Source organism: Dendrobates tinctorius, unplaced genomic scaffold, assembly GCF_039654945.1.
Source record: "Dendrobates tinctorius isolate UK_male_01 unplaced genomic scaffold, ASM3965494v1 ptg000145l, whole genome shotgun sequence".
In the NCBI taxonomy this organism is placed as follows: domain Eukaryota; kingdom Metazoa; phylum Chordata; class Amphibia; order Anura; family Dendrobatidae; genus Dendrobates; species Dendrobates tinctorius.
Genome location: NW_027361812.1, coordinates 8,542,095 through 8,569,558, shown reverse-complemented (window position 1 = coordinate 8,569,558; position 27,464 = coordinate 8,542,095). Strand labels below are relative to the sequence as shown.

The following is a 27,464-nucleotide window of genomic DNA, read 5'->3' as shown; positions in this document are numbered from 1 at the left end:
GGGAAGGTTGGTGATAAAATCCATGGACAAATGCGTCCATAGTCTCTCAGAAATTGGCAGTGGTACCAATTCCCCGGCCGTCCGGTTATGGGGGTTTTTTGCACGGGCACAAACATCACAAGCAGACACATATTCCCCAACATCAGAGGCTAAAGCAGACCACCAGAATACTCTAGCAATGGCCTTCCGGGTAGCCGAGATCCCTGGATGTCCACCCAGAACTGAGTCATGGAACTCTCGGAGGACCTTAAGGCGAAGCTGAGCTGGCACAAAAAGTTTGTCCACCGGCTTAGCGGCGGTGCAAGAGACTGTTCTTCCCGAATCTCTCTTTCCAGCATATTTGAAATACCTACCACCACCACCTCAGGCTGAAGAATGGAGGATGGAGGTTCCGGGGGGACACTGGATCTAAACTGCGTGACAAAGCATCCGCTCTGACATTTTTGGACCCTGGCCGAAAAGTGATCGAGAAGTTGAATCAGGATAAAAAAGTGACCATCTAGCCTGTCTAGGAGTCAACCTCTTAACTGACTCAATATAAGCTAGGTTTTTGTGGTCCGTAATTACGGTTATAGGATGGACAGCCCCCTCCAAAAAATTCCTCCATTCTTCAAAGGCCAACTTAACGGCCAAAAGTTCTCGATTTCCCACATCATAATTTCTCTCCGCAGGAGGGAATTTCTTTGAGAAAAAGGTGCAAGGTCTTAAATTGGTCAAAGTGGCGGGTCCCTGGGACAATACCGCCCCCACCTCTGAGGCGTCTACCTCAACAATAAATGGTTCCGACGGGTCCTGTTGAACAAGAACCAGGGCCGACATGAAACATGTTTTCAAAAACTGAAATACCCCTACCGCTGCGGTTGACCAATTCTTGATATCGGCCCAATTTTGAGTCATGTCTGTGAGGGTTTTAACCACCTGTGAGAACCCCTTTATAAATTTGCGATAGTAATTGGCGAATCCTAGGAAACGCTGCAGAGCCTTCAAATCACAAGGTTGAACCCACTCGACAATGGCCTGCACCTTATTAGGATCCATGTGATACCCTTTAGCAGACACTATGAATCCCAGAAACGACAGTTCCTGAACAAAAAACAAACATTTTTCCAGTTTAGCAAAGAGACAGTTCTCCCGGAGTCTTTGGAGAACTGCCTGAACATGACCAATGTGAGTCTGTTTATCAGGAGAATAGATCAATATGTCATCCAAATATACCACCAAAAAACGTCCAAAAAAATCAGAGAACACGTGATTTATGAAGTTTTGGAAGACCGCTGGAGCATTGGTCAAGCCGAAAGGCATGACCAGATTTTCAAACAACCCTTCAGTAGTGAGAAAAGTGGTTTTCCATTATCTTCGTCTCGGACTCGGATAAGGTTATACGCTCCCCGTAGATCTAATTTTGAAAACCACTTAGCTCCAGACAATTGGTTGTATAAATCAGGAATTAGTGGAAGGGGTTACGTATTCCTCACAGTTATCTTATTTAACTCACGAAAATTGAGGCATGGGCGTAAACCACCGTCTTTTTTCTTTACAAAAAAGAACCCCGCCGCCACAGGAGAAACACAAGGACGAATGTATCCCTTACGGAGGCTCTCGGAAATATACTCCTTCATCACAGCCCATTCAGGACCCGAAAGGTTATACAAGCGGGCATTGGGCAATTTAGCACCTGGAACCAGGTCAATGGCATAATCAAATGGGCGGTGTGGTGGTAAAACCTCAGCCTCTTTTTCGGAGAAAACGTCCGTATAGTCTATCAGGCACTCCGGAATACCTTCCAGACCCACGGACGACACAGACACAGTATCAAGACATTTCTAGGAACAATAGGGACCCCATTTAACAATGTCCCGACATTCCCAATTAATTACAGGATTATACAATTGTGGCCAGGGGAACCCCAACACCAGTACCGCTGGCTGGTTGTCCATCACAAAACATGAAATACGTTCCTGGTTCAAGGAGCTCACTTTAAGGAGAAACTCTTCAGTACGAAACATAATGTCATTCTTTACCAGTGGTGTTTTGTCAATGGCCACAATGTGAATAGGAGTCTCCAACCTAACTGTCCCTAACTTACACCTGGATACCAAATCAGAGTCAATAAAGTTCAATGCTGATCCGCAATCCACGAAGGCAGAAGTGGATGTGGAGACACTCCCACAACAAAGTTCCACTTGCAACAACATTTTAGAGAAGGCAGAAAAAGGTACCTGAGAGCCTGGGTGACCTCCACGACAATCACCCGGGCTCAGTCACTAGGTTAGTGGATGGGAAGGGCAACCCTTTCTCCAATGTCCAGAATCGCCACAGTGAAAACAGCCTTTTCCCACGCGCCGTTGTCTCCTTTCATTTTCTTTGAAGTCGATGGTTCCCATCTCCATGATCTCCAATATAGGACTGGCTCCCCTTCCTTGGGAGAATAACGGTCTTTCACTTGGCATCACTCCCCTCACCCGTAGCCGACAATCCATTCGGCGGCCTGTGTCATAGCCTCCTCCAGGGTATCAGGCGGAGGGTGGAGAGCCAAGGCATCTTTCAGATATTCAGACAGGCCTCTACGGAACATACCCCGGAGGGCGGCATCATTCCAACAGACCTCAGCAGCCCAGCGTCTGAATTCTGAACAAAACCACTCGGCTGAGTGCTTCCACAGGCACACACTCATCACCTTGTCCTCAGCCATATGCATATGATCATGCTCATCATAAATATGCCCCAGGGCAACAAAAAATGCATCTACCATCATACGCTCAGGGGCCGTGGTTGGAAGGGAGAAAGCCCAAGCTTGGGGGGGGCTCCCCTTAACTGAGATATAATGACCCCCACTCTCTGTCTTTCCTCCCCAGAAGAGTGTGGTCTTAAGGAAAAAAAAAGCTTACAGCCCTCCTTGAAAACTCTGAACTCTTTTTTATCTCCAGAAAAGGTATCCAGTAACTTCACTGGAGACTCAGGGGAAACTAATGTAATATCCTGAGCCCCCGATGAAAAAACCCCCTGCACAGTGTCAGCGATCAGCTGCTGAGACTGAGCCAGAACTCATTGTTCTCCAAGGAGTTTCTGAGACATCTGGGTCAGATGTTTATCCTGCTCAGAAAGAGCGAGCATAGGATCCATCACATACACAGAAGAAGGGAGCAGAGAAAAAAATGGTATCGGTCAGTTATAATATCAGGATCCTGACAGCGCTGACGTACAGCCTCCGCTGAGCAGGGACTCACCCGCACTGTAGGGACCCCTGGGGATCAGGACAGCCAGAAAGTATAGGTGCACAGGACCTGAGTGATGAAGTTTAGCAAGCCGGCACGGGACCTACGGTCACATGACTGTAAGGGGGCGGGGCTTAGCGTCCTGCTTTCAGAGAAGACAAAAAACTCAGAGTCAGGCAAAACGGAGTTCATACACAGTACGGACAGTAGGGATAAACAGACGGGAGGTCAGACAAAGCCAAAGGTCATACACAAGAGGGCGACGTGGTACCAAGGGGACGAGCAGAGAGAAGTCGGGTCACAAGCAGAGAGTCATACACGAGAGGTAGCGCAGTATAAGAGGGACAGGCAGAACTCGTAACAGGGACAGAACCGGATCAAAACCAAACAAGCAAGCAAGATATCAGGCACAAGGCACACGTATGCACAAGGTCAACTAACTCAGCCGAGGGCAGGAGTATAACTGACACCGGACCTTGGTCCAGTGAGCATTAAATAGACGCCCTCTGCCAGGGAGAGGCGGAACAATTAACCCCCAGTCATACCAGTATGGGCCAAAGCGAAACCCCGTCCTGGATCATGACAATAAGGCTCCCTGATAGCTGCATTGCTGTTTGCACTCTGCTGTGCAAACTGCTTTTTTAAAAGCAAAAATACTTTTCTTCCTCTTTTCTGCACAGTTACCAAGCATTCATTTTTCTACCCTTTTGTGTGGGCACTGTGCAGCAGTCCTGCTTATTAGGCTGCCTGTGTCCATACTTGGACTGAGAGCATCATTGTCAGCGTCCTCAAATCTCTAGTGAGATCCAAATTCTCACCAATCCTATAGACACCCTCCACCTTATCATACGCCATTCAATTTCAGCCTGTTACATTGAGGTGTAATCTCTCCTGGGCCAGAGACAATAGTTCTGCATCCTCAAATTTATATTGAGATTCAAAATCTCACCAATCCTATAAACACCCTCCACCTTGTCATTCACCATCCAATTTCAGCGTGTTACATTGAGGTGTAATCTCTACTGGGCCAGAGACAATAGTTCTGCGTCCTCAAATCTATAGTGAGATTCAAATTCTCACCCTATACCTTGTCATTCACCATCCAATTTCAGCCTGTTACATTGAGGTGTAATCTCTACTGGGTCAGAGACAATAGTTCTGCGTCCTCAAATCTATAGTGAGATTCAAATTCTCACCAATCCTATAGACACCCTACACCTTGTCATACACCATCCAATTTCAGCCTGTTACATTTATGTGTAATCTCTACTGGGCCTGAGACAATAGTTCAGCGTCCTCAAATCTATAGTGAGATTCAAATTCTCACCAATAGTAGATACACCTTCTACCTTCTTTTACACTACCATATAGTTGGTGGTATTTTGGGTACATTTTCACAAAAATGAGCAAGTATGGTGGAAGATGCCATGGAAGTGGGCGGGGGTTGCCAGCTGGTCCCAATGGTGGTGGTGGTGGTGTTGCATCTGTTGGTAGTGGCTAAAGCACAATAGCACCTAAGACAGGAGGTGTTGAGCCTGCGTCATCGTCTGGCTCCACAAGGCCTCGAAGGCTCTCTTTTCTGGGAGTAGGTAAACCACATTTAAAGCCGGAGCTTCAGGAACAAGTTTTGGCTTACATTGCTGACACAGCCTCCAGCTCGCTCGCCTCCTCATCTGAAGTTTCAAAAAATAAAAACACTGACTCGTCATTGGAGGCTCCTGGTCAGGAACAACACCTTTCCATGTGTCCTTCACCCCTACCAAAAGTGAAGGATGTGGCAGGCCACACTACCGATTACTCCATGGAGCTCTTTTCACATACCATGCCTGGGTTAGCAAGTCAAATCGTGAATTCCCCAGTCCAAGATGAATCTGACATGGAGTGCACTGATGCACAGCCACTGCTAGATTTTTCTGCTGGTAGATTCACTCAGAGCACTACATTGTCCTCGCAGTGTACTGAGCCAGAATCTGACCCTGATGAAGCTCAGGTGCCCCTTCCCGCATACTATACCACCTTACACGGTGACACAGAGAAAGGTGCACATGAAATTGAAGAGGAGGTGATGGGTGACCCAGTTGTTGACCCAGATTGGCATCCATTGGGGGAAGAGGGTGCCGCTGCCAATAGCTCAGAAGAGGAGGAGGAGGATCCGCAGCAGGCAACGACATCGCAACAGCTGTTTTCTGGCAGGACCATAGCAGTCCAAAAACATGTTACAAAAACCAAAAGGGTTGCAGGACAGCTTGGCCAGACGGTCAAATTAGCACAGCGTGCAAGGTCTCAAAATGTCTTCCATAGTAGGAAGAGTGCAGTGTGACACTTTTTTGAACAAAATCCTAATGATCAGGCAAAAGTTATCTGTAAGAAGTGCGCAAAGACCTTTAGCCGAGGGAAAAATCTGAGAAATTTGAATACCAGTTGCATGCTTAGACATTTAACCACCATGCACTTGCAAGCGTGGACGGACTTCCAAACCTCACGTACCACATGTGCACATGCTCCGAATGAAGGTAGTCAGCAACGCTACATCGCTTCCCCCACTGTAAGCCCACCGGTTAGCACACCACCAGCAGCAAATGTCGAGGTGTCGTCGCAAGGGCAAAGCAGTCATGGAATCACAATGTTATTGCTACGAAAGACTGAATCTAGGTCTTCAGCAACACCACCAACACTGTCACCATCACCAACCCTCTCTCAGTTCGCCATGTCCACCGCTAGTTCCACCATATGCAGCTCTCAAGTCCAGCTCACCCTCCCAGAGACTCTGAGTAGGACAAGAAAGTACTCATCCTCTCATCCGCGTACACTGGCTTTGAACGCCCACATTGCCAAACTAATCTCGTTAGAGATGATGCCCTACCGGTTGGTTGAAAGCAAAGCTTTCCGCGAGCTCATGGCCTACGCAGTACCACGCTATGACCTACCCAGTCGGCACTTCTTTTTGCGAAAAGCCATCCCAGCCCTCCATGTGCATGTGAAAGACCGCATTGTCCATGCACTCAAGCAATCAGTGAGTGGAAAGGTGCACCTCACGACAGATGCATGGTCCAGTAGGCATGGCCAGGGCTGTTATGTGTCCATCACTGCGCACTGGGTTAATGTGGTGGATGCAGGGTCCACAGGGGACAGCGGCGGTGGGACAGTGCTGCCTAGCCCAGGGTATAGGAAACAGTTGGCTGTAGGCGTTCGACCCTCCTCCTCCTCCTCCTCCAGAAGCGAAAGCTCATCCACAGAGTGCAGTCGCACGAGCACTCCATCCACAGCTGCCGGTGTTGCACAAGAGGTGTCCTACTATCGAACAGCTAGTGGTAAGCATCAGCAGGCTGTGTTGAAGATGATGTGTTTGGGCGACATCAGACACACCGCGGAGGTACTGGCCAACTACTTGCAGCGACAAACTGAGTCATGGCTGGGCAGTCTACATCTTGAGGCAGGCAAGATAGTTAGTGATAACGGCTGGAATTTTGTGGCAGCCATAGCCCTTTCAAAACTCAGACACATACCTCGCCTGGCTCACACCTTGAATCTGGTGGTGCAGTGCTTCCACAATAATTATCCGGAGTTAACACCCCTGCTCCATAAGGTGCGAAGACTGTGCTCGCACATCCACCGGTTGCCCGTACACTCCAGTCGTATGCAGAAGCTGCAGCGATTGCTCCTCCTTCCCAAGCACCGCCTAATTATCAACGTTGCAACAAGGTGGAACTCCACCCTGCACATGGTTCAGAGGCTGTGCGAACAGAGGCAGGCTGTAATTCATTTGTGGTAGGATACACGGGCAGGCAGTTTGCAGGCAGACATGGAGTTGTCTGGTGTGCAGTGGTCGAAGCTGAAAGACCTCTGTAAAGTCCTTCAGTGTTTTGAAGAATGTACACGGCTGGTAAGTGCAGACGACGCCATCATAAGCATGAGCATCCCACTTATGCGTCTGCTCATGCCAACTTTGACGCACATTAGGGAGCAGGCGTCTGCAGCCGAGGAGGAAGAGGAGGAGGGAAGCCTTGATGACAGTCAGCCATTGTCTGGTCAGGGAAGTCTCGTGGACGAGGTGGAGGAAGAAGAGGAAGAGGAGGAGGAGGAGGATGATGGGGATGATTATTTTGGGGAGTAGGATGCTTCTCAGGGGGCAAGAAAAAATGTTGGCGTGGCAAGGTCAGGTACAGGGTTTGTGCGTGACTGGAGGGATGTGGATTTGCCAGAAAGTGCTCCTCCACCCAGCAATCGCAGTGCATCATTGAAACCTGGAACATTGGCCCACATGTCTTATTATGCCTTGCAGATCCTAAAAAGGGACCCCTGCATTGCCAAAAAGATGAACGATGACGACTACTGGTTGGCCAGCATCCTGGATCCACGCTATAAAGGCAAATTCCAAAACATCATGCCACAGGAGAACCTAGAGCTAATAATGGCTAACAAACAAGCAACTCTGGTAAACCATTTGTTTGAGAAATTCCCAGCACACAGCGGCGGTGATGTTTTTCCAACGAGCCGTAGGGGGCAACATGGAAGAGGTGTTCGTGGTGCACAAAGCCGAAGTGGCGTTGGACACAGGGGTTTCATGACCATGTTGTGGACTGATTTTTCAAGTACCGCTCACATGACTGGTAATACTTCATCGATCGAAAGTGACAGGAGACAGCAGTTGTCAACTATGGTGACAAACTACTTCTCCTCCCATATCGATGTTCTCCCTCACCGGTCATTCCCCTTTGACTATTGGGCCAGTAAACTTAACACCTGGCCTGAATTGGCACAATATGCCTTACAGGAGCTCGCTTGCCCTGCTGCTAGTGGGTTATCTGAATGAGTCTTCAGTGCTGCTGGATCAATCCTGACAGAAAAAAGGACCCGTCTGTCGACCCAAAATGTTGATGATCTAACCTTCATTAAAATGAACCATGCATGGTTTTCAAAGGATTTTGTCCCACCCTCCCCTGCTGACACGTAGGTTGCCAGAAAAATGGCTTGCTTTTGTCCTCCTCTTCCGTGGACTTCTCCAATTACTCCATTTGCAGCTGCTGAATGTCCAACATCAACATATGCCATTTTTTACACCTCCCTAACTGGGCTGCCTCCCCCCACAGGGCCGGGGTCACCACCTAGCGCATGCACCCGTGCGAGTGCCGTTGCCCTGGACAGGTGGGTGGGCACACTCTTTGGCAACGGCACTGGCACAAGGTCCCTCATAGTAGAATCAAGTGTCTCTGACGGTGGGGGTGCACACCCACCGTTAGACACACCGGCGTACTATGAGGGGCCCTGTGCCAGTGCCATCGCCAACGAGTGAGCCCCCCCTGCTTGCTCAGGATCACAGCACTTGCAAAGTTGAAATACTTACCTCTCCCTGCTCCACCGCCGTGACGTCTTCCGCGTTTCCTGACAGTGACATTCTAGGTCAGAGAGCGTGATGACATCACGTCTGTACGCCCTCTGCCTAAACAGTCCAGCTGCAGTGAGATGGAAGATGGGGACGACGAGGAGTCCAGACTAGTACAGGGATTCCCTAGCGAGGAGACTTATTTAATTGTTTTCAATGTTGGGACAGCTATTTTTGGGGACCACTATACTCTGGAGAATGATATATGGAGCATTCCAAATGTGGACATCAGACATTGAAGCAGCATTTACAGGGCCCATTATGCACTGGAGCATTAGAAATGGGGCCCATTATATATGGAGCATTATTTGGGCCCATAACACAGTGGAGCTTCATCCATGGGGACCAACATATACTGTAGCATTATGTGGAGCTCATCATATACTGTTTCAAACATTATATGGGACCAATGATTCTGTATGGAGAAATATATGGGCCTCATTACACTGTATAGCGCACTATGGGGTGGCCATAATACTGTATGGAGTATGTGGTGTAGTGACCACTATGTCCACTAGGGGGCACTGTGTGGGTGTCCCAGGACGGGCCTACAGGCAAATCCATTGTGGTAAGGGGTATAGGATGCTGAATGACCGCTATGTATCCCAAGGTAGGTGGCCTTGAGATGCAGGCTCGTGTATTGATCAGCAGAGGTACTGCTGACATTTCTGTTACAATGTGTCAGGGAAGCCTGTGTGTTGATGTGTGTAATAGGACCTTTAGTGAGGTCATAGCCATGTGATCACCTGTGGGTGTGGTTATGGACCATATAAGGTACCTAAGGTCTGGTCACATGAGAGAGAGCGCATGGATCTGATTGGGCCATGTGGAAGGTCCTGGCAGGCCTAGGTGGAGGAAGGTGGGCTACCTTCCTGAAGACCACATGCTGAGGCTGCTGACCTGGTGAGGCCTATGTATGCTGGCTGTATGTGAGGAGGGATAAGCCTCCTGTGTTTTGCTGAGGCTCCAGGACTGAGCCTGAAGTAATGGACATTTTTTATGCTTGCTTTCCCTGAGCTAAAGGCTATTCCTGTGTCTGGCTGCAGATAGAGCTCTGCTATGGACATTGCCCTGGCCTGTGTGTGAACAGGATGTGAGGGAACACAGTTCAGCTAAGGACTGTTTATGTTGCTTTTGACTGCTGTGAAGGCTGGAAACTGTGTTTTGTTACTGTGAGGTTTATGGAGCAAATAAACTGAAAGGACTCATTTTAACTCTGAATGTGCCAGTGTTTACCTCCAAGATCTGCAAAGTGGGTAATCCCCGTCCACTCACATGGTGGAACGTTACAAGTAATATACTGTCCGTTTTTGGAGCTAATGGAGAATTTAAAATGGATATCAGTCATGAGATGTACGAAGTGAAGTATTTTTCATTGTACTATACCGCTATTTCTCTGCCGTATCAGAGGATCATGAATTGTGGTATGTGTTAAAGGAGCCCATTGACACTCTTTGGCCCTGGGCCCACGAAAATCTCGAGCCAGCCCTACCCCCCCCACAACTTTAGCCAAATAACCCCCCGTTTTCAATGCCTGACTATTATTATAAAGTAAATTAAGGTTGACAAGCTTAAGTAATAAGAATTGATGTTTTGGCATTAAAATGGGCACTGTAGATGTGTTTCCTGTCCTCCACTCCCTGCCGACCTTGGTTCCCCATTGACTTGCAGTGGGTTTCGTGTTTCAGTCGGCCTTCGACTTTTCACGATAATCAGCCAATTTCGTTCAACCCCACTTTTGAAAAAAAGGGTTTCATGAAACCCGACTCGACCCGAAAAAAGGCAAAGTCGCTCATCTCTAGTCTGCAGGATTTCTTGGTTCTGGCTCATGAGATTTGTCATGGACAGCCTGCGAAGGGCCCGGAGCTATTGGTGTGTATTTTTGGTGACGATTTTAAGCACTCATAAATTGCACAGAGGAGCGGCATGGTGGAGGTACGATGAAAAATTTAATCGTCGTCACGCACTCTGCCCAAACGTTGGGTGTGCCGTGAAAGCAACGGATGTATGTATCCAGCTAATTTTAGCACAAAGACCAGAACAACGTTCATTTCCCGGGGAAGGCGCCGCTGCTGGACAATTTTCAGCAGCAGCAGTCTCCAAGGCCACGGGAACTTCCTGGCTGTATAACAAGGGACACTGTCACTTCAATGCAACCTGCATGTTCTGTCATGAATGCTCAATATATGGGGGGGGCACACTTGGCTATACGTTGCTTCCGTGGGCAGAAGCCAGGCACTAGAATGGGCTTTGCCTGTGCAGCAGAGAACCCCGGTGATAAGGGAGGTGCTACAGTATTGGTTAGAACAGTATCTCAAGAGAGAGGGGCAAATGTCCTTCTGGAGGGATTTAGCCAGGGTTTTTACGTACTGCAGAGTATTTGTGATATCAAACTCTAAAGGAGGTAAATGTGGATGCTTGAATATGTGTTCCTTATTCCCTAGAGGGAAAGATGAGAAATAGATGGTACGCATTTATACATTTTCCATTTGGGTCGCCCTCTCAGGGCCGTGGGGTACTCGGTACCGGGCCGGTGTCAGGAGGATGTGTCACAGCCGCAGTGACCCGGTCCATGGCCCTGGGTGCCCAAGTAATCAAAGGGAGTTTGTAATGTAGTTTAAATGGAATGGAATAGTTCGTGACGCCACCTGTGGTGCTCGGCAAGGGAGGTGTTAAGACGACGCTGCAGACAGATCCTCTGGGACAGATGGTGTGGTGCAGCAGTGATGGTATAGCCCTCCACAGGCAGGGCAGATGTCCCAGGGCAGTGTAGTTGTAATGGTTGTGGAAAGGCGCAGGCAGTGTAAGGAATGGTACCCAGATGTAGCAGTGCTGAGATGGTTGGCGCAGAAATGAATGGAGGACACCGAGGCTTGCAGTTCCAAAGCTTTGCTCACAGTCTCCGGTACACAAGGATGCCTGCCTCCGGGCTGTGTCCTCCGGGTCAGAGACTCAGCCAACCTCCAGGCCAGATGGAAAGCTCCTCTCCAACACTCCGCCATTATGTACCTTTCCTGAACGACTCCTCTATTGTGCCTTAAAGTGTGAAGATCTCCAGTGCCGTGGTACTCTGGAGTTCCTCCTGTCAGATGTTCACAAGAACTCTACTCGTATGGCAGACAGCTGTAGCCTACTTTGGGGACTCCCTTCTCCTGAGTCCCGGCTCTCTAAATCAGTTGCTGTTGTGCCCCAAGTCTTAGATGGGAGTAGTGCATTTACAGCCAACTACTCCAACGGTGTTTGCTGCAGAACCATAAGTGTCCATACAACCTCGGGGACCGGTCCCCGGCCTTGCGCTGAGAACCTATAGGCAGGGTTCCTCTTCCAACCCACGTCTCCTCTCTGTTCTCCTACTCCTTTGTTCTGTACTGATCCTTCTCTCTCTTATGGAAGCTTAGGTTGCAGTTCTACGTCTTTCTCCTTCTTTCTCTTTCCCGTGCCAGCTGGCTCAGATCACTGAGGCAGCTGCAGCACACCTTCCTCCATCCCTTCTTCCAGGGATCCCCACTCCTCTCGAGTGGCTTCCTTCCTCACTGACCTTCCGTCAGACTGAACCCGTAATCCTACACTTTCCCACTCTTTTATATATCTCAACTCCACCCACCTCCCAGCACATCCAGTGTTACAAGCAGGGAGCCACCAGAGGTGCTCTGCTACTCTCTAAGCACTGAGCCGCAATGTGGTTGTGCAGACCTACCCTGTTGTGTGGGGTGCGAGTGTTGGAGCGTGGAAAGGAGTTCCAACCTTACCTGGATGGTGGGGCACTACACCTTAGGAGAAGGTGCAGTACCTCCGTGGCGACTGAGCCTCAGGGGCGCCACACATTCATGGTGTGAGTATTAATAATTCTGTTTCTATGTGTTATACAGAGGTGATTCATTTATAGCATGAAATTGGTGTAAAAGAATAAGAGGGTTGCCTAAACTAATGAGAGCAGGGAGTAATGAAACTCAGATGATGAGGAATTCAGTTGGACTGGAAAGGGGTAGTTCCTTTTCCCTGGAAGAAAAAAAGAAAAAAAAACTTTGAAGCCTGGACTTCTTTATAAGGCTGGAGTCACACACAACGTATAAAAATACGTTCTGTTTTCCACGGACAAGAATTGCGGAAATGTTCCCTGAACAGTGATCCATATGTCATCCATTTGCAATGTGAGGATGCGATTTTCTCGCATCTAAGCATCCGTGTGACATTCGTATGGCATCCCTATGGCGTTTTTTTTCTCACAACCTTGCAAAATGGACATTTAATGGGTTTTTAGGCCTGAAAATAATTTAAATCATAATCAGCAACCCTATTTATTGCCTCTACAACAGGTGCCACACTCCAATCTGGGCAGTTTCTGGCCGTGCTTGAGTTGGGGTATTTCTGGTTTGTGTGAAACATGTCAGACAAGCTTACTTTCAACACAACTGAGTGGGTGCTTTACAACTGGGTTTTGTCCTGACGCATTGGGGAGCCATACCCAGTGATTGTGGATCCGAGGAGGAGACGAATGTGGGTACACCTGCTTTTGAGACAACGCCTCACTAAAGGCCATTCCCACCGTGTCTATATGCATCTCTGCTGACCCATCCTGACAAGTTTTTCCGATATTGTTGGATGAGCCTTGCCACTTTTGATATTTTGTTGGAGATTGTGCACCCTGAGATCACCTTTAAGGACACCAGGATGTGCAAGTGTATTTCCACCGAGGAGCGCCTTATCCTTACGTTACTGTATGTATTCCTCCTCCTCTATGTCAATGATTTGTTTCCAAATGTAGTATTTCTTTCCTTACATAATACCTTAGTTGTTATCTTTTTTGGTTTAAAAAGAGAAAATACAACCTAATCATAATATTTGTCCATTTTTGCTATCACAAAGCCATTGCAAGTATTTTAATGTTGTTATGCCATGGCTTGTTAGGTACAGACTACAACTTTGATTAATATGAAATTGTTTTTATATGTTGAATGGTATCTTATTTTTTTTTTTTCATTTTACTTTTAGCTTCCTTACAACTGGTCTTTCATATGCGCCCTGCATCATGAATTTTTAATCAGAAAATCCACAATATCAGGCATAGTCCGCTCTACCTGTTCCAAAATATGGTCACGACTTCATCAAGTGGTCATGCCTGAGCCAAAAATGGAAGACTGGTTGCCGATAGCCCGTGGTTTTGAAGAGACCTGCCAGTTTCCAAACTGTATTGGAGCCTTGGATGGGAAGCACATCCATGTGCGTAAGCCGCCAAACTCAGGGTCCCAATTATATAATTATAAACAATATTTTTCTGTAGTGTTGTTGGACCTGGTCGACAGTGACTACAGGTTTATAATTGTAGATATTGGGACCTATGGAAGAACTGGAGGCTCTAGAGTCTTCAATTCTTCCATTATGGGTCGGCAGCTGCACAATAATCAGTTGGACCTACCAATATGGAACCTGTGCCTTATGTCCTGGTTTCAGATGAGGCCTTTCAATTAACCCATCACGTCATGAGGCCCTATCCCCATGGAACCCTGGACCACCGGCGCAGAATCTTTACCTTTCGCCTATCCCGCGCACGACGACTGGTGGAGTGCACCTTCGGCATTCTTTGTGCCAAATGGCGTGTCCTCCAGTCAGTCATTCAGCTGAGTGAATCTAATGTTAATGAAGTGATTAAAGCGTTTGTGATTCTTCACAACTTTACGAGAATTGCTCATCATCTGATGGTGCTGAAGTTGTTTTGGGAAATGTTGTGATGCCTACTCCACATGTGATACCGCCCTGTCATCAGCCCTCTGGACTCAAAGTGCTGGATATGTTGACTAGCTATTTTGCTTCACCTGAGGGAACTACTTCATGGCAAGAGAATGCTACATCTATGTTGTAAATTGCATTTATTTTGTTAAAAAGCATGTGGATCACCCCCTGGGCTGTGGGTGTTGTGAATTCCCTTGCTCGGATTTCTGAGCCAAAGTTCCTCTGCTCCCTCTGGTGGTTACTGAGAGTAGTGGAGCTGGCCAGCTGGATGGAGGTTCTCCACCTGACGATGATAATTGGGAATCTGGGATTGCTGGCTGGGAGCATATAATGGAGTTGGCTGCTCTTGAAGGTTGCTGGTGATTTTTTTCCTCTGTGTGCATTTGGAGCTCTTTTGTCCCCAGCCTGATCTGCATGTTCAACTAAGCGATTCTTTTGCTAATCCTTTGCATCTAATCTGGTTGGGTCTTTTTTTTTGCTTTGCTGCCAGGGTTCAGCGTGCTCCCTGCTGGGGGCAGCGCTGGGCCCTGCTTCATATGTTGCAGCTTGTTCAGTCCCCTGTTATGTTAGTATCTTTTTGCTTGCTGCTGTTTTATACCAGAGTGCTGATCTAGCGGGGGTGAGATCGTGTGATCTCAGGTTTTTTTGTATATCAGAAGTGTTGGACTTTTTCCGGGTTTTGTGCGTGGTTGCAGACGGTATCTTTTTCTGTCCTGTCCTGTCTAGACAGCTTGGGCCCCATCGTTTGCTCAGTCTGTTCTCTGCCTGTTTGTTTCTCATCTTGTCTCACGACAATATATGTTTGGGGGCTGTCTATTCCTTTGGGGATCTGCTCTGGTGCAGTTTAGATTTCATCTTTCTGTCTTTAGGCTTAGTTAGTCCACCGGCTGTGACGAAGCATCTAGGGCATTGTAGGAACACTCCACGGCTACTGCTAGTTGTGCGGATAGGATCAGAGGTCTGTAATCTGCTTAGTTACCGACCTCTCTGGTCTTCTGGTGGCTTAACCTGTTCCTGCCATCCTCCTCGGTGACCCATTCATAACACGTGGGGCTACTCGGTACCAGGCCGGTGTCTTAGAGGGATAGGTCACGGTGGCAGTGACCTGGTCCGTGGCACTGGGTGTCCATGTAAAATAGGTTCAATGAAGCTGAATAAAGATTATAGGTAGATAGTTCGTGACGCCACCTGTGGTACTCGGCAATGAAGGTGTTACGCCGACGCTGCGGTGCAAATCCTTTGGGACAGATGGTATAAGGCAGTAAAGATGGAATAGATCTCCACAGGTAGAGATGTAGTCCCAGGGCAGTAGTAGTAGATGGTGTAGTGTTAGGCACTGAGATATAGCAGTGCTGACTGGGTTGGCGCAGGAAGGAGGCAATGACACAACTGAGTGCAGTTCCAATTCTTTTACTCATGTTTCTGGCACAGACAGGTGCCCGCTTCAGTGACGCAGCCTCCAGGTAAGAGGCTCAGCCAACTTCCAGGCAAATGGAATACACCCTTCCAGCACTCCCTTCCGTGTGCCTTTTTTGAACGTCTCCTTGCTACCGCTAATCTGAAGTACTTGTAGTTCTGAATTACACTCAAGTTCCTCCTTCTTGATGTTACTTGGAACTCCACTCATATGACTGACAGCTGTAGCCTGCTTCTTGGACTCCATACAATCATGTCCTGGCTCACACACGTTGCTGCTGTGTCTTCGAGTCTTAGGTGGGAATAAAGTGGTCACAACTTCTATTCCTCCGGTTTCTGCTGCAGGATCATTAGTATCACACACAGCCTTGGATACCAGCACCCGGCCTTGGCACATTAAACTTAGGAAAGGGCTCTACACTAGCCCCAGTCCCCAGTCTCTCTCCTCCTCACGTTTCATTCTTATCTATCTTCCTTCTGAACAACTGATCCTTCTTTCTTTCTCTTTCCTTGCAAACAGCTCCAGCTTCCAGGAGGCTGCTGCAAAAACGTCCTTTCCCTCCATCCCCCATAGGGGAACTCCTGACTAACTTCCTGTCAGCTTTCCCCTCTAGTGTTTCTAAGCTCCACAAACCACCCAGCACCCTTCATGAACCAAAGCAGCTGCCATAAAGGGTGCTCTGCTCTTCTAAGGTGTCTGTGCTGGACGTAGGTGCTGGAGTCTGGTCAGGTGTTACCATCTTACCTGTGAAGTGGGACACTACACCTCAGGAGGAGATGCAGTACCTCTGTGGTGACTGGACCCTCAGGGGCGCCACACATGTTTGTTATTGAAGTGTGTGTTCTGTTTCCCTTATAATGTGTAAAATGTGTAAATCTTAAGCTGACCAATATTGGCAATAAAAAGCAGACAGAATTCATATAGTTTCAATTGTTTATAATGTCAAAATATAACTTTTGTAAACAATAAACCTTATTATTAGCATATGGCTTTTGTGCCCAATCAATGTGGGGCCAGAAATATTTAAACAATTTTAATAAGAAAAATGACAAACAAATAACTTTACATGAGCAAAAATAAAAAAGACAAAATTATAAGTTATGCTAGGTTGGTGGTGGGGATGGCGGGAGGCCAGCTTGAGGTGGTTGCTGTGTTTGAGACACAACTTGTACCTCACCCTGTGTGTGTACATATTCAGCCCCAGGATGGTTGATCTGGCCAGGATCCTGTTGTTAAGTTAATAAGTGGGATGAGGGAGATTGGAGTGGATACTCTAGGGTATTTGGGTACCCACGTGCTTCATAACCCCCAATATGGCCATGTCAACCATACCCATGGTGGGACCAGCCTCCAACAGTGGGTCTGATCAACTGGCCATATTGGGTAGGTGGATTGTAGGCTGACATTTGGGCCTGTGTAGGCCAATGTAGGGTTGGAGGGGGATTTGGCTGTGGTGTAGGCACCTGGGGAGGAGGTGGCTCAGATACTGATTGTGCCTGCACTTGTGTTATTGGGGCCATTCAAAGCTGGTTATTGGTGGACAGCTGCCACCATTCCAAATATTCAAAAACCTGATATGGGTTATTGGCGGGTGTCCAGGCATCAATCAGTATTTGAATAGATCCTCGGACACGCAGTCTGACCTCCCAGGGTAGTCGATGGAGGCACCAGGCCAAGCTGCGGGCATAGGGTTCCTCACCATAATTGTGGGCAGCCCTTGCCAAATAATTTAATGCCCCAGTATCAACATGCCTTCTGGTGTCAGAGGCTGGAATGTCTCTCTTGCGTCAGCCACAGCGTGGGATGATGGCATGCTGTGGTGAGGTCTCCAGAGTCACGGTAGGGCTGCAGCTGTTTCCCTGGTCCTCCTCTGAATGCTCCTCCTGTCTTGCTGATGCCACTGCTAGTGCTGGTAGTGATGGTGGTGGTGGGATGTAGCTGGAAGGTGCAGAAGATGTGCCAGCCACCTCTTCATCTCCCCCCGAATGGGTCGATAGGGGCCTCTGAGTCTGAGCCTGTTTCCCTCTCAGTGAGGATGGACTGAGTGTACGTGATTAAAAAAAATTGTAGATATGACCCTAACAGCATATGAAGAATGTGGTGTGATGTATGTACTTACGGTCTGAGATCCAGAACGGGAGCCAGAAAAGACAGGCGATCAAAATAGATGTATTTTCTTTTGGTCTGTGCTGTATACCCACTCCTGGCCCGCTGCTGACGTTTCCGCCGGTACTGGTCCCTGATGCTGCACCAGCGTCTCATGACATCATTCACTGCAATGTAACATAATTATAGACAGGTGTGTGCCTTTACAAATCAAGTCCTATCAGTTTATTTAAACACAGCTGGACTCCAATGAAGGAGTAGAACCATCTCAAGGAGGATCACAAGGAAATGTACAGATATGAGTGTCTGAGCAATGGGTCTGAATACTTATGATCATGTGATATTTCAGTTTTTCTTTTTAAATAAATTTGCAAAAATTTCTACATTTCTATTTTCTTTCTGTCAAGATGGGGTGCAGAGTACAGTAATGAGAAAAAAATGAACTTTTTTGAATTTCCCAAATGGCTGCAATGAAACAAAGAGTGAAAAATTTAAAAGGGTCTGAATACTTTCCTTACCCACTGTTTATGGGATGAATGAAAGTCAGGACTATACATGAGGGAGAAGGAAAAGGGATAAAGGGAAAGGTTGTATATGGGGTATCATATCATGTGAGGGCTGTGTGTATATATTTTAGTTTTTGTTTTTCTGGTGCTCTGTTACATATAGCATGACCCCAGATGTGCATGCAGAGCATGAGCCTTTTGCATGCTTACATCAGCACAAATGAAAAAAAATAATGGATGGTTGAACATATGGGAATGCACCCTTAGATAAGACCTAAAAGACCCCAGTACATGGCAGATCGGGAGGGCCATTGTTAGGCTGCTGTCTGCTTTGCAACCGATTGTCGTGATACTTTGCTGAGCTGCCAGTTGACGTACAAAGAAAGGGAACTGTCTGATGTGGCATCTGAAGGGTTAAACAGCTGGATTGAGCTTCAATCCCTGCAGCTATTGTAGGGAAAAGAGAAAATCACGGTTATTATTTATGGCCCCCACTGCATTTACACTGCTACTGTGCTTGGACAACGCAGTAATGGCTTCTTACTGCTGTCTGAGTATAGCTTTCTGGCTTCCCAGTAACAGAACGGTCATTCTTTCATTGCTCAATAAACAGATTAATACTTATTCCATCCACCCATTCTTCTAATATAACTAATGCTGCCTCTAAAAAGATGCTTTATCATAAGCAGATGATTGTTTTATTTCCTATGAAGCAAGGAGGATCTAATGCCATGAAGCCAGACTCACATGCATTAATGACAGGCTATATTTCTATGACTACACCCGCTGTAAGTATAAAAAGACCAAGCAACAGTAGCAGCCATCTAAAGGCGACTGAGCAACTCCACTTTACATCCTTACTAAGAAGAACCATCATGTCTCATCACTCCATCCACTCCTCCTCTGGACACAAGCACTTCAGCTCCTGCTCTGTAGCTTTACCCAAACATTCCAGCTCTCACAGCATCTTATCCCACTCTTCTAAACACACGGGCCATGGACACAAGACTCCACATTGCTTCAGCAGCAAGAGTGCCCATAGTTTTGGATCCAAGGGACATAAGATCTCGTTGGGAAGTCTCCACTCAGGAAAGAGCGGACATGGATCTGGGTTTGGCATCGGTGGTGGTGGTCATGGATTTGGAGGACAATCTGGCTGTGGCGGAATCACTTCTGTCACCATCAACCAGGGTCTCCTGGCTCCCATGAATTTGGAGATTGACCCAAACATCCAGAGAGTGAGGACTGAAGAGAAGAATCAGATCAAAGGTCTGAACAATAAGTTTGCTTCCTTCATTGACAAGGTAAAGCCTCACTACTTTTATTTGACTTTCAATGTGACATAAAACTTGGCTCAGTAAATATGTAGCATGATTATAGCTTATTTTATTTATTTTTTGTCCTTGATCAAATCCAAATAGTCAACTATTTACCATAAATCATTTTTGGAATTGTAAAACATGTTTTACACATTATTCATCTGAATGTCCATGTTGTTCCAGAAGTAGAAAGAAAAAAATATTAATGGATAGTGTGGCAATGTAAAGATGGAATAAAAAAATCCTTTCTGGCTCAATATTCACCAACACTTGCCTTCTGAGTTTAGAAATGTGTTATTTCAACAAGTATTAAACATTTAAAATTAAGAATGGTACAACAACAAAAAAATCAGTGCTCAAAGGATCCATGAAATCTCTCTAACACTCAAGCAGAAATGTTTCAGGTTCTCAAATTGTCTCTCTTCCAATGTTCTAGCCATTCATATGTGGATTATTGGCTGACAAATTCCTTGCATTGAAACGGAGATGACCACCCAAAAGTAAAAATGTTCATTTAATGGGATGGTACTCTCAATGAAAATGACCAGTTTTCAATTTGTAGGTGTAGATAAAGGAATAGTCTTGTGACAAAGGTGGTCTTTAGAGAGATTTCCCTGTATGGCAATATTGCATAGAAAGCCAAGCATTTTCTTATCAAAGTTGCATTTCATATTTTATTTCTATATACTTTTTTTTAAGGTTCGATTTTTGGAACAACAAAATAAGATGCTGGAGACCAAGTGGGCTCTTCTACAAGATCAGAAAACAGCTCGGTGCCAGATTGAACCTCTGTTTGAGGCTTTTATCAGTAACCTCAGGAGACAACTGGAGAGCCTGGAATGTGAGAGGGCTAACCTTGAGGCAGAAAGGAATAACATGGAGGGAACAGTGGAAGAACTAAGAAGACGGTATGAACTTATCACTACTACATATGTGTGATACTCAGGACTCGCTTTGCAAAATACACCACATTTTTGCCATCTAATATGAGAGCTGCAGAAAGAAATAATTTATTACCATATACATTTAGGAGAGCATATAGATCTTCTTTAAGTGACACAAGTCCTACAAAACGACTTCAAAGTAAAAGAAGTAAAAATCCAGATGACTCTAAATATCATTAAATTATCCTGTAAATTCTAATTATAGTACACCAGAATCAGAGTAGGCCTTTTTCTATCTCGGTGTGGAATAAGCTGCAATTCCTACACTGTCCAAGCCTAAATTGCCACTCCTTGGCTGCCCCCCATCTTATAAAGGCTGTGATAGCTCCCCTGATCACTTGTGATACAGCTATATGGTGCCATAGCTGCAGGGTATTAAGGAGTAGCCTCGCTCATGCTTCAGCCGTATGTGAAATGACATAAGGCATTCTTTTTTTTGTGATCCTTGCAAATTCAATCAAAAAGTGTTCAAATTCATGGGTGCCAGTGATTTTCAAGAAATTTGACTCAAAGTTGATCTTCTGCAGATCAATCCACTCATCTCTAGAATCAAGAATTAAAAGGGTTTTCTCAAGATCAATCTTCAACAATGCAATGTTTTCCAGGCTCTCTGCTTCCACGTTGCTGGAGGTTGATGTGTTCCTGAAGATTGGCTCCTACAGCTTGAGCCAATGGCATGATTGAGTCGCTGGTCTGAACCCCACATGCTCTTCAATACTGCTAGAAGTGGCACCCTTACCTTTACAGTATCGAAAGAGCACAGGGATACGGAATGTGGCCTGGATCCAATGATCTGACTAGCTTCAGAGCACAAATAGCTGGCTCTATAACAAAGATCTTGCAAACAAAGTACTCCTTGCCTTGAAGAGTGACCACTGCAGATGGCAGAGGTGACTGGTAACCTAGGTGATGAGAATCACTGGTGGACAGCGGCAGGACAGGGAGGGCCTCTGTGCAAGAAATATACAGGGGTCCTTTGCAGTCTAATCAGTCATATCTGCCTTGGGCCACTGTGCGACTGCACTGGTTTAACCAATGGTATGACTACACCTATGATCAGTAGCCTATAGAATAATAAAATCCTCAGAAGTAAATTGCTTGTTTCTACAAACACTTTGCAATTGTAACCATTTATCCTGTTGAAACATTTCAGACAAGTAAGGAGAGCGCTTATATGAACACTTACCGATATCGTCAAGATCTTGAGTTTATCTTTCAGCCAATGTTATTAGATCTTTTTTTTTTTACATTTCCAGTACAGATGAAAGGATATACATAATTTGGTCCTGTTTTTCTAGTTCAAAAACTTTAGGTACTGAATATACAGTATGCGCCATTATATAATCTTTAGATAGATCCACTCTTGGAACTTACATAGTGTTATAATTACAAGGAAGACATCACCAATGTTTTCAGTATTAGAAAGTAGTATACTTAGTAGTGTTGACCCCCTTACTTGGTGCTAATTATTACAATTTTGTAAGGTACAGTATATAAGTCATTGAATAAAATGATTTTCATTCTTCAGGTATGAAGAAGAGGTTAATAGGAGGACAGCTGCTGAAAACGAATTTGTTTCTGTTAAGAGAGTGAGTGTGCACAGTTTTCTGGATTAACTGTAATATCCATTATATGGATGTACACATACATTATATCGGATAATTATACTATTACATGATATTTGTATTATAGGATGTTGATGCTGCATTCTTAAACAAAGCTGAACTTCAGGCCAAAGCAGATTCCCTCACTGATGAGATCAACTTCCTAAGAACGCTATATGATGCTGTAAGAAACACCTATTATATATTTTCCATACAACTCTTTCTAGAAATGTACATTTAAACTTTAATTAGTTTATTTTTTTGAAGATATATTTCTTTATCACTTTAGGAAATTGCTCAGCTCCAGGCTCAGATCTCAGACACATCAGTAGTTGTGTCTATGGATAATAGCCGAGACCTGGACATGGACAGTATCATCGCGGAGGTCAGAGCTCAGTATGAAGAGATTGCCAGCAGGAGCAGAGCTGAGGCCGAGGCCATGTACCAGTCAAGGGTAAGTTTATGAGAGGTACTACATATCTTTGTTTCAGGGATCCAGAAGGAATGCCAACAAGCTTTCTACAGGCTGATAGCATCAACAGGAGTATGTCTGCACCAAATAACCATTCAAACCAAGCACAGGCCCTTGGTGCACCCTTGTGGTGGCTAATAAACTTCTGTGCATCTTCCCAGGTTCTTGTTTTCCATCTATCTCCAACCTTATCTGGTCCCTGTAAAACCAGAACTATCAATCACAGAAGAGGAGGGCAAATGGAAAATAAGAAGGTGAAAAGATGCATTGACCTGTTTTGCTACACCATGAGTACTCCGAGAACTTATTTGAAATTGTCATTTTGTGCTTTAAAGGAAGTCGTTCAGCCCAACTGAAATTGAGGGTGATCAATGAGTGGAACAGGCTACCACGAGAGGTGGTGAGTTCTCCTTCAATGGAAGTCTTCAGACAGAGGCTGGACTGAGATGTCTGAGATGGTTTAGTGAATCCTGCATTGAGCAGGGGGTTGAACAAGATGACCCTGGAGGTCCCTTCCAACTCTAACATTCTATGATTCACATAGCCTTGTTGGGGATATAGTTCCTATGAAAATCACAGCTTTACTGTTACAACTGTCTGTAGAAACTGAAGTTAAATCAGTCATACTTATTAGGATGCTTAGTGCACCCTTGGTGTAGCTGAACGGTTAAGTGCACCATTCCACCCACTGGTTTCGCATGCCCCACCTCTCTCTTTGGTGATTGACAGCATTGGCTTTCCTGAAGCGAGCACAGTCTCCAAAGAGAGTTCATTGCAGTCACTTACCAGTGAGGGAGGTAGGGTATGCAAATCCAGTTGGCGGAATGAGTCTTTGAGCTTTTTAGTCACACCAATGGTGCACCGAGCTCCATAATTAGCATAACTGAGTAAACTTCAGTTTCTGCAGAATGGAGAGTGCAATTATAACTAACAGTATGATTTTTTTAGGGCTATGTCCTCTATGAGGCTATGTTCTTAGTTTATACTGTCAGTTTCAGCTGACAGACTTCCTATAATTTTTAGATTAGTTGGGATTGATTTAATCTTGGCTCTAGATAAAGGAAGCCTAGCTACTGTGAGCAAGTTTAACAATCCCACTATTATGGTGATCTGATGCAATCAGGAATGACAATAAGAAATGGGAGTGTGGATAATATTAAAGCTGGATTCCAGGAATATACAACCATGGCCTATTCTCATGGTGGAGCTGAGCTGCAGTATGAGCCACAAATTGGATGGATGAGCTTTTGTGCTTATATAACTAATATTTTGCTGCCCACTGGAAGAGTGAACCAACACTCCCAGTCTCTACTAAGGATCTGTTTACATGTGTTTTGTTTGTTTTTCTCCTCAATTTTCACATATAGTTTGAGGACCTCCGCATGGCAGCTGGAAGAAATGGCAATGACCTGCAGAACAGCAGAAATGAGATCGCTGAACTGAACCGAACAATCCAGAGGCTCAAGGGAGAGATTGAGTGTGCTAAATCCCAGGTACAGAACCTTAATAAAAATGTATATATTAGGATCTATCTATGAAATAATGTTATTTGCAGCCCAAATACATTTTTCTTAATATAAAGAACTTTATCATATTTGATGCAAGAAAATATTAGAGCAATAGAAACAGTAATATTTAACTTTATGTCTAGCGTGCTGCCCTGGAAGCTGCCATCGCAGAGGCTGAAGAACGTGGTGAAGCTGCTGTCCGAGATGCCAAGATCAAATTGTCAGAACTGGAGTCTGCCCTACAGAAAGCCAAGCAGGACATGGCTCGCCAACTGAGAGAATACCAGGAGCTGATGAACGTCAAACTGGCTCTAGATATTGAGATCGCCACCTATAAGAAAATGCTGGAAGGAGAAGAAAGCAGGTATGTTATGTCTCTATAACACTGACTCTGTTGTTAATATAGCATGGTAATATGTAGTTTGCTTTACAAGAAACGGACAATAACATAAAAAAATAGATTTACTATAATCAAAACATATCATCTATCCATAATATGGATGAAAGGACCTAATTGCTAGGACCACCATAAAAATTAAGTTGTGTGTCCTACAATTCAATTGAGTGGCGATTACACATGTTTACCTCATCCACTCCTTAGACATAGAATGAATCCCATTCAAAATGGGCACATGGTGCCTCTGGTGCTATAATCAAAAGTGTCCCAGCAATGGAAGTGATCATACACTTATCACCTATCTTTTTGGACAGTGATAAGCAGAGATGAGGGACTCTTTTGAATTTAAAATTAACTAGCTTTGGAGAAGTTTTTCCAAAAAATGTCATTTACCGCAAATCAAAAGTTCTCCAAAGCCTTCATTTGTCCTAAAAAGACATGTAAGTCGCCAAGGTCTCCTAGATGTGTATCCAACCCAGTTCAAGCTCTTTAACACAAACACAGCCTTAGTAATGTCAAAGTGACCTTACCATAATGGTGGCAACCAATAACATGTTCCTTACAAATTAATCTTCTTCATTGCTATGCTACCATACGCTATGCATACAATTTCTGTGATGTTTTATGGCTTTCTTTGCTTTACTCTATGGCTGGCTAAGCCATATGATATGAAGTCCTTTTACTATGCAGAGTCACCACAAAATAGCTGCTGCATTTCCTGCCTCTAATTTTCTAGAGGCAATGATAGTCCTTCCTGATTGGTTGTGCTGTACCATGTGATGTGATAACTGCAAGCCATCATGGAGGAATCCAACCGGCTGCACACCAGGTCTTGTAAGCCTTCTCTGGCTTATGCTTTCTTCTGTAATGTGGTAAAATGGCAGCAGCCATTTTAGACAGTTCAAACAATGTGAATCGCAAGTTGTTTGAGTGAATTCTTAAAATCTCAACAGAAAAATATTCAGAATTGAGAGTCCTCAGTGGTTGATACCTTTTAATGGCTAACTGAAAAGATGGTAACACATTGCAAGCTTTTGAGACTACTCAGGTCTCTTCATCAGGCGTTGACTAGAGTTGAGCGACTTTGGTCGGATCGGGTTTCGTGAAACCCGAATGAAACAAAATAAGTTTCAGATGAAACTCGTCCGACTAGAGCAAAAAAAGTCGGAGTTTCGTCCGACTTTTATTTCCCATTGGCTTGCATTGGGGTCGGGTTTCGGACGAAACTCCGACTTTGTTTTGCTCTAGTCGGACGAGTTTCATCTGAAACTTATTTTGTTTCATTCGGGTTTCACGAAACCCGATCCGACCAAAGTCGCTCAACTCTAGCGTTGACTAATACAAAATCTGAAGAATTACATATATATGCACAACACAGCACAGAAAGAATGCAATAGATAAGACAAGTGACGTGAAGCAGAATTATCATTATGGGAGAGGGAGAAACATAAATATTGGACTAGTTCATAGATAAGGAGTCTGGATGTTTTATTGTCCTCAACATAAAATCTCAACATTAATTTCACTTGCATCGAATCGATTGGCTCATCTCTAATGATAAATCTTAGTTATGGAGAACCTCTTTGGTCACTTTTACACTTGCATATTTCAATCAGTATTTCCCACTGGTGCTAGTCAGCCAAAACCATTTTGTATCTCATCCATCCATTATTGGCTTTTCCAGCTGGAAGAAAACTTTGTAATGCACAACACTTGTACCACATACGCCGGTGCTATTATTTATAGCCTTATTCAGTTTTCTGCATGATATAGTTGGAATCTCCCTATAGTAGACAGCTACATGGGTTAGCGTTCAGTTTTTCAGTTTTAGATGACCTGTATATTTTATAGAAAGTGACCCTGTTATCAGAGTAATGCTTCATAATGGTAGTAATTAATTATCAATTTATTTGCAGGCTGTGTTCCGAGGGTCACGTGAATGTCTGTAAGTATATTTCCGTGATATATTTTAACTCTTGACATGGCATCTTGATTTGAGAAATAAAGAAAATGGAACATTTTTACTCACATCAAACATTTCATTTATTCCTTCTAGCTGTCCTCCACTCCAGCACTGGAGGGAAACATTCGGGATCGTCTTCTCACGGTGGACATCATCACCACCATCACAAGGGAGGATTCGTGTCCAGCAGCTATACCTCAAAGTCTAAACACCATTCCAGCCATGGGCACCATTGTTGAAGTGAATCAGCCATCACTTGCAATATTCAAGCTTTACCATTTTTCAATAGCCTCTATCTATAGCTTTAGCAGTGATGATTTTACAACATGAACTTAAAAAGTAGCCTCATTTTCAAAGAGACTTCTAAGATGAGCATTTACTTTGGTAAAATAGCACCCTATTAACAATAAGCCTCTTTGTAAAATCGGCTAAAATTCCATATTGAAAATCTCGGTGCCTGGGGAGTTACAGTCTTCTGACTGCTCAAAATGTACCCAAATAACTAATATCCCCCTAACATACACAAAATATATCACACACGTCTTTCAATCCCAAAGCAAGTACTAACTGTCATTAAATTTAAGTTTCCAATTTTGAAAACAAATTTAGAAGAACTTCCCATACTGATAATCTTATACTGTGAAATTCAGGATTTGCCACATTTTAGCTTTTCAAAGTACATTAAGAAGCCAGTGAGTTTAAGCTTAAATCAGATTATATAATTTATTTTATATGATTTATTAAAATTTTATACAATTAAGGTAAGTTTTACATATTTACTAATATATATATGTACACACTTGTGAGGGTATGTAACTTCTATATATGTGTGTTCCTTCCATCCTTATTTTATCTCCTTATTACTTGTAGTAAACCTTTTTTTGTGTGTGTTTCTTCTGC

At 44.9% G+C, this 27,464-nt stretch overlaps 1 protein-coding gene across 1 annotated transcript; it reads left to right on the top strand.

The window, feature by feature from the left end:
* The first annotated feature begins 19,232 nt into the window (after window positions 1-19,232).
* On the top strand, window positions 19,233-27,261 carry LOC141049523 (keratin, type II cytoskeletal 7-like). Its single transcript, XM_073546067.1, has 9 exons — window positions 19,233-19,661; window positions 20,376-20,584; window positions 22,149-22,209; window positions 22,313-22,408; window positions 22,514-22,678; window positions 24,064-24,189; window positions 24,348-24,568; window positions 26,518-26,546; window positions 26,658-27,261. The coding sequence occupies exons 1-9, from the start codon at window positions 19,233-19,235 to the stop codon at window positions 26,801-26,803; spliced, it is 1,482 nt and encodes a 493-aa protein (XP_073402168.1). The 3' UTR covers window positions 26,804-27,261.
* The last annotated feature ends 203 nt before the right edge of the window (window positions 27,262-27,464 follow it).

What these genes read in the sequence shown, in the direction of transcription:
- LOC141049523 (XM_073546067.1), top strand. Translation starts at nt 19,233, where the DNA reads ATGTCTCATCACTCCATCCACTCCTCCTCTGGACACAAGCACTTCAGC. An exon ending in AGGCCATGTACCAGTCAAGG is followed by an intron (nt 22,679 to 24,063) that starts GTAAGTTTATGA and finishes TTTCACATATAG; the next exon opens with TTTGAGGACCTCCGCATGGC. An exon ending in CGAGGGTCACGTGAATGTCT is followed by an intron (nt 26,547 to 26,657) that starts GTAAGTATATTT and finishes TATTCCTTCTAG; the next exon opens with CTGTCCTCCACTCCAGCACT.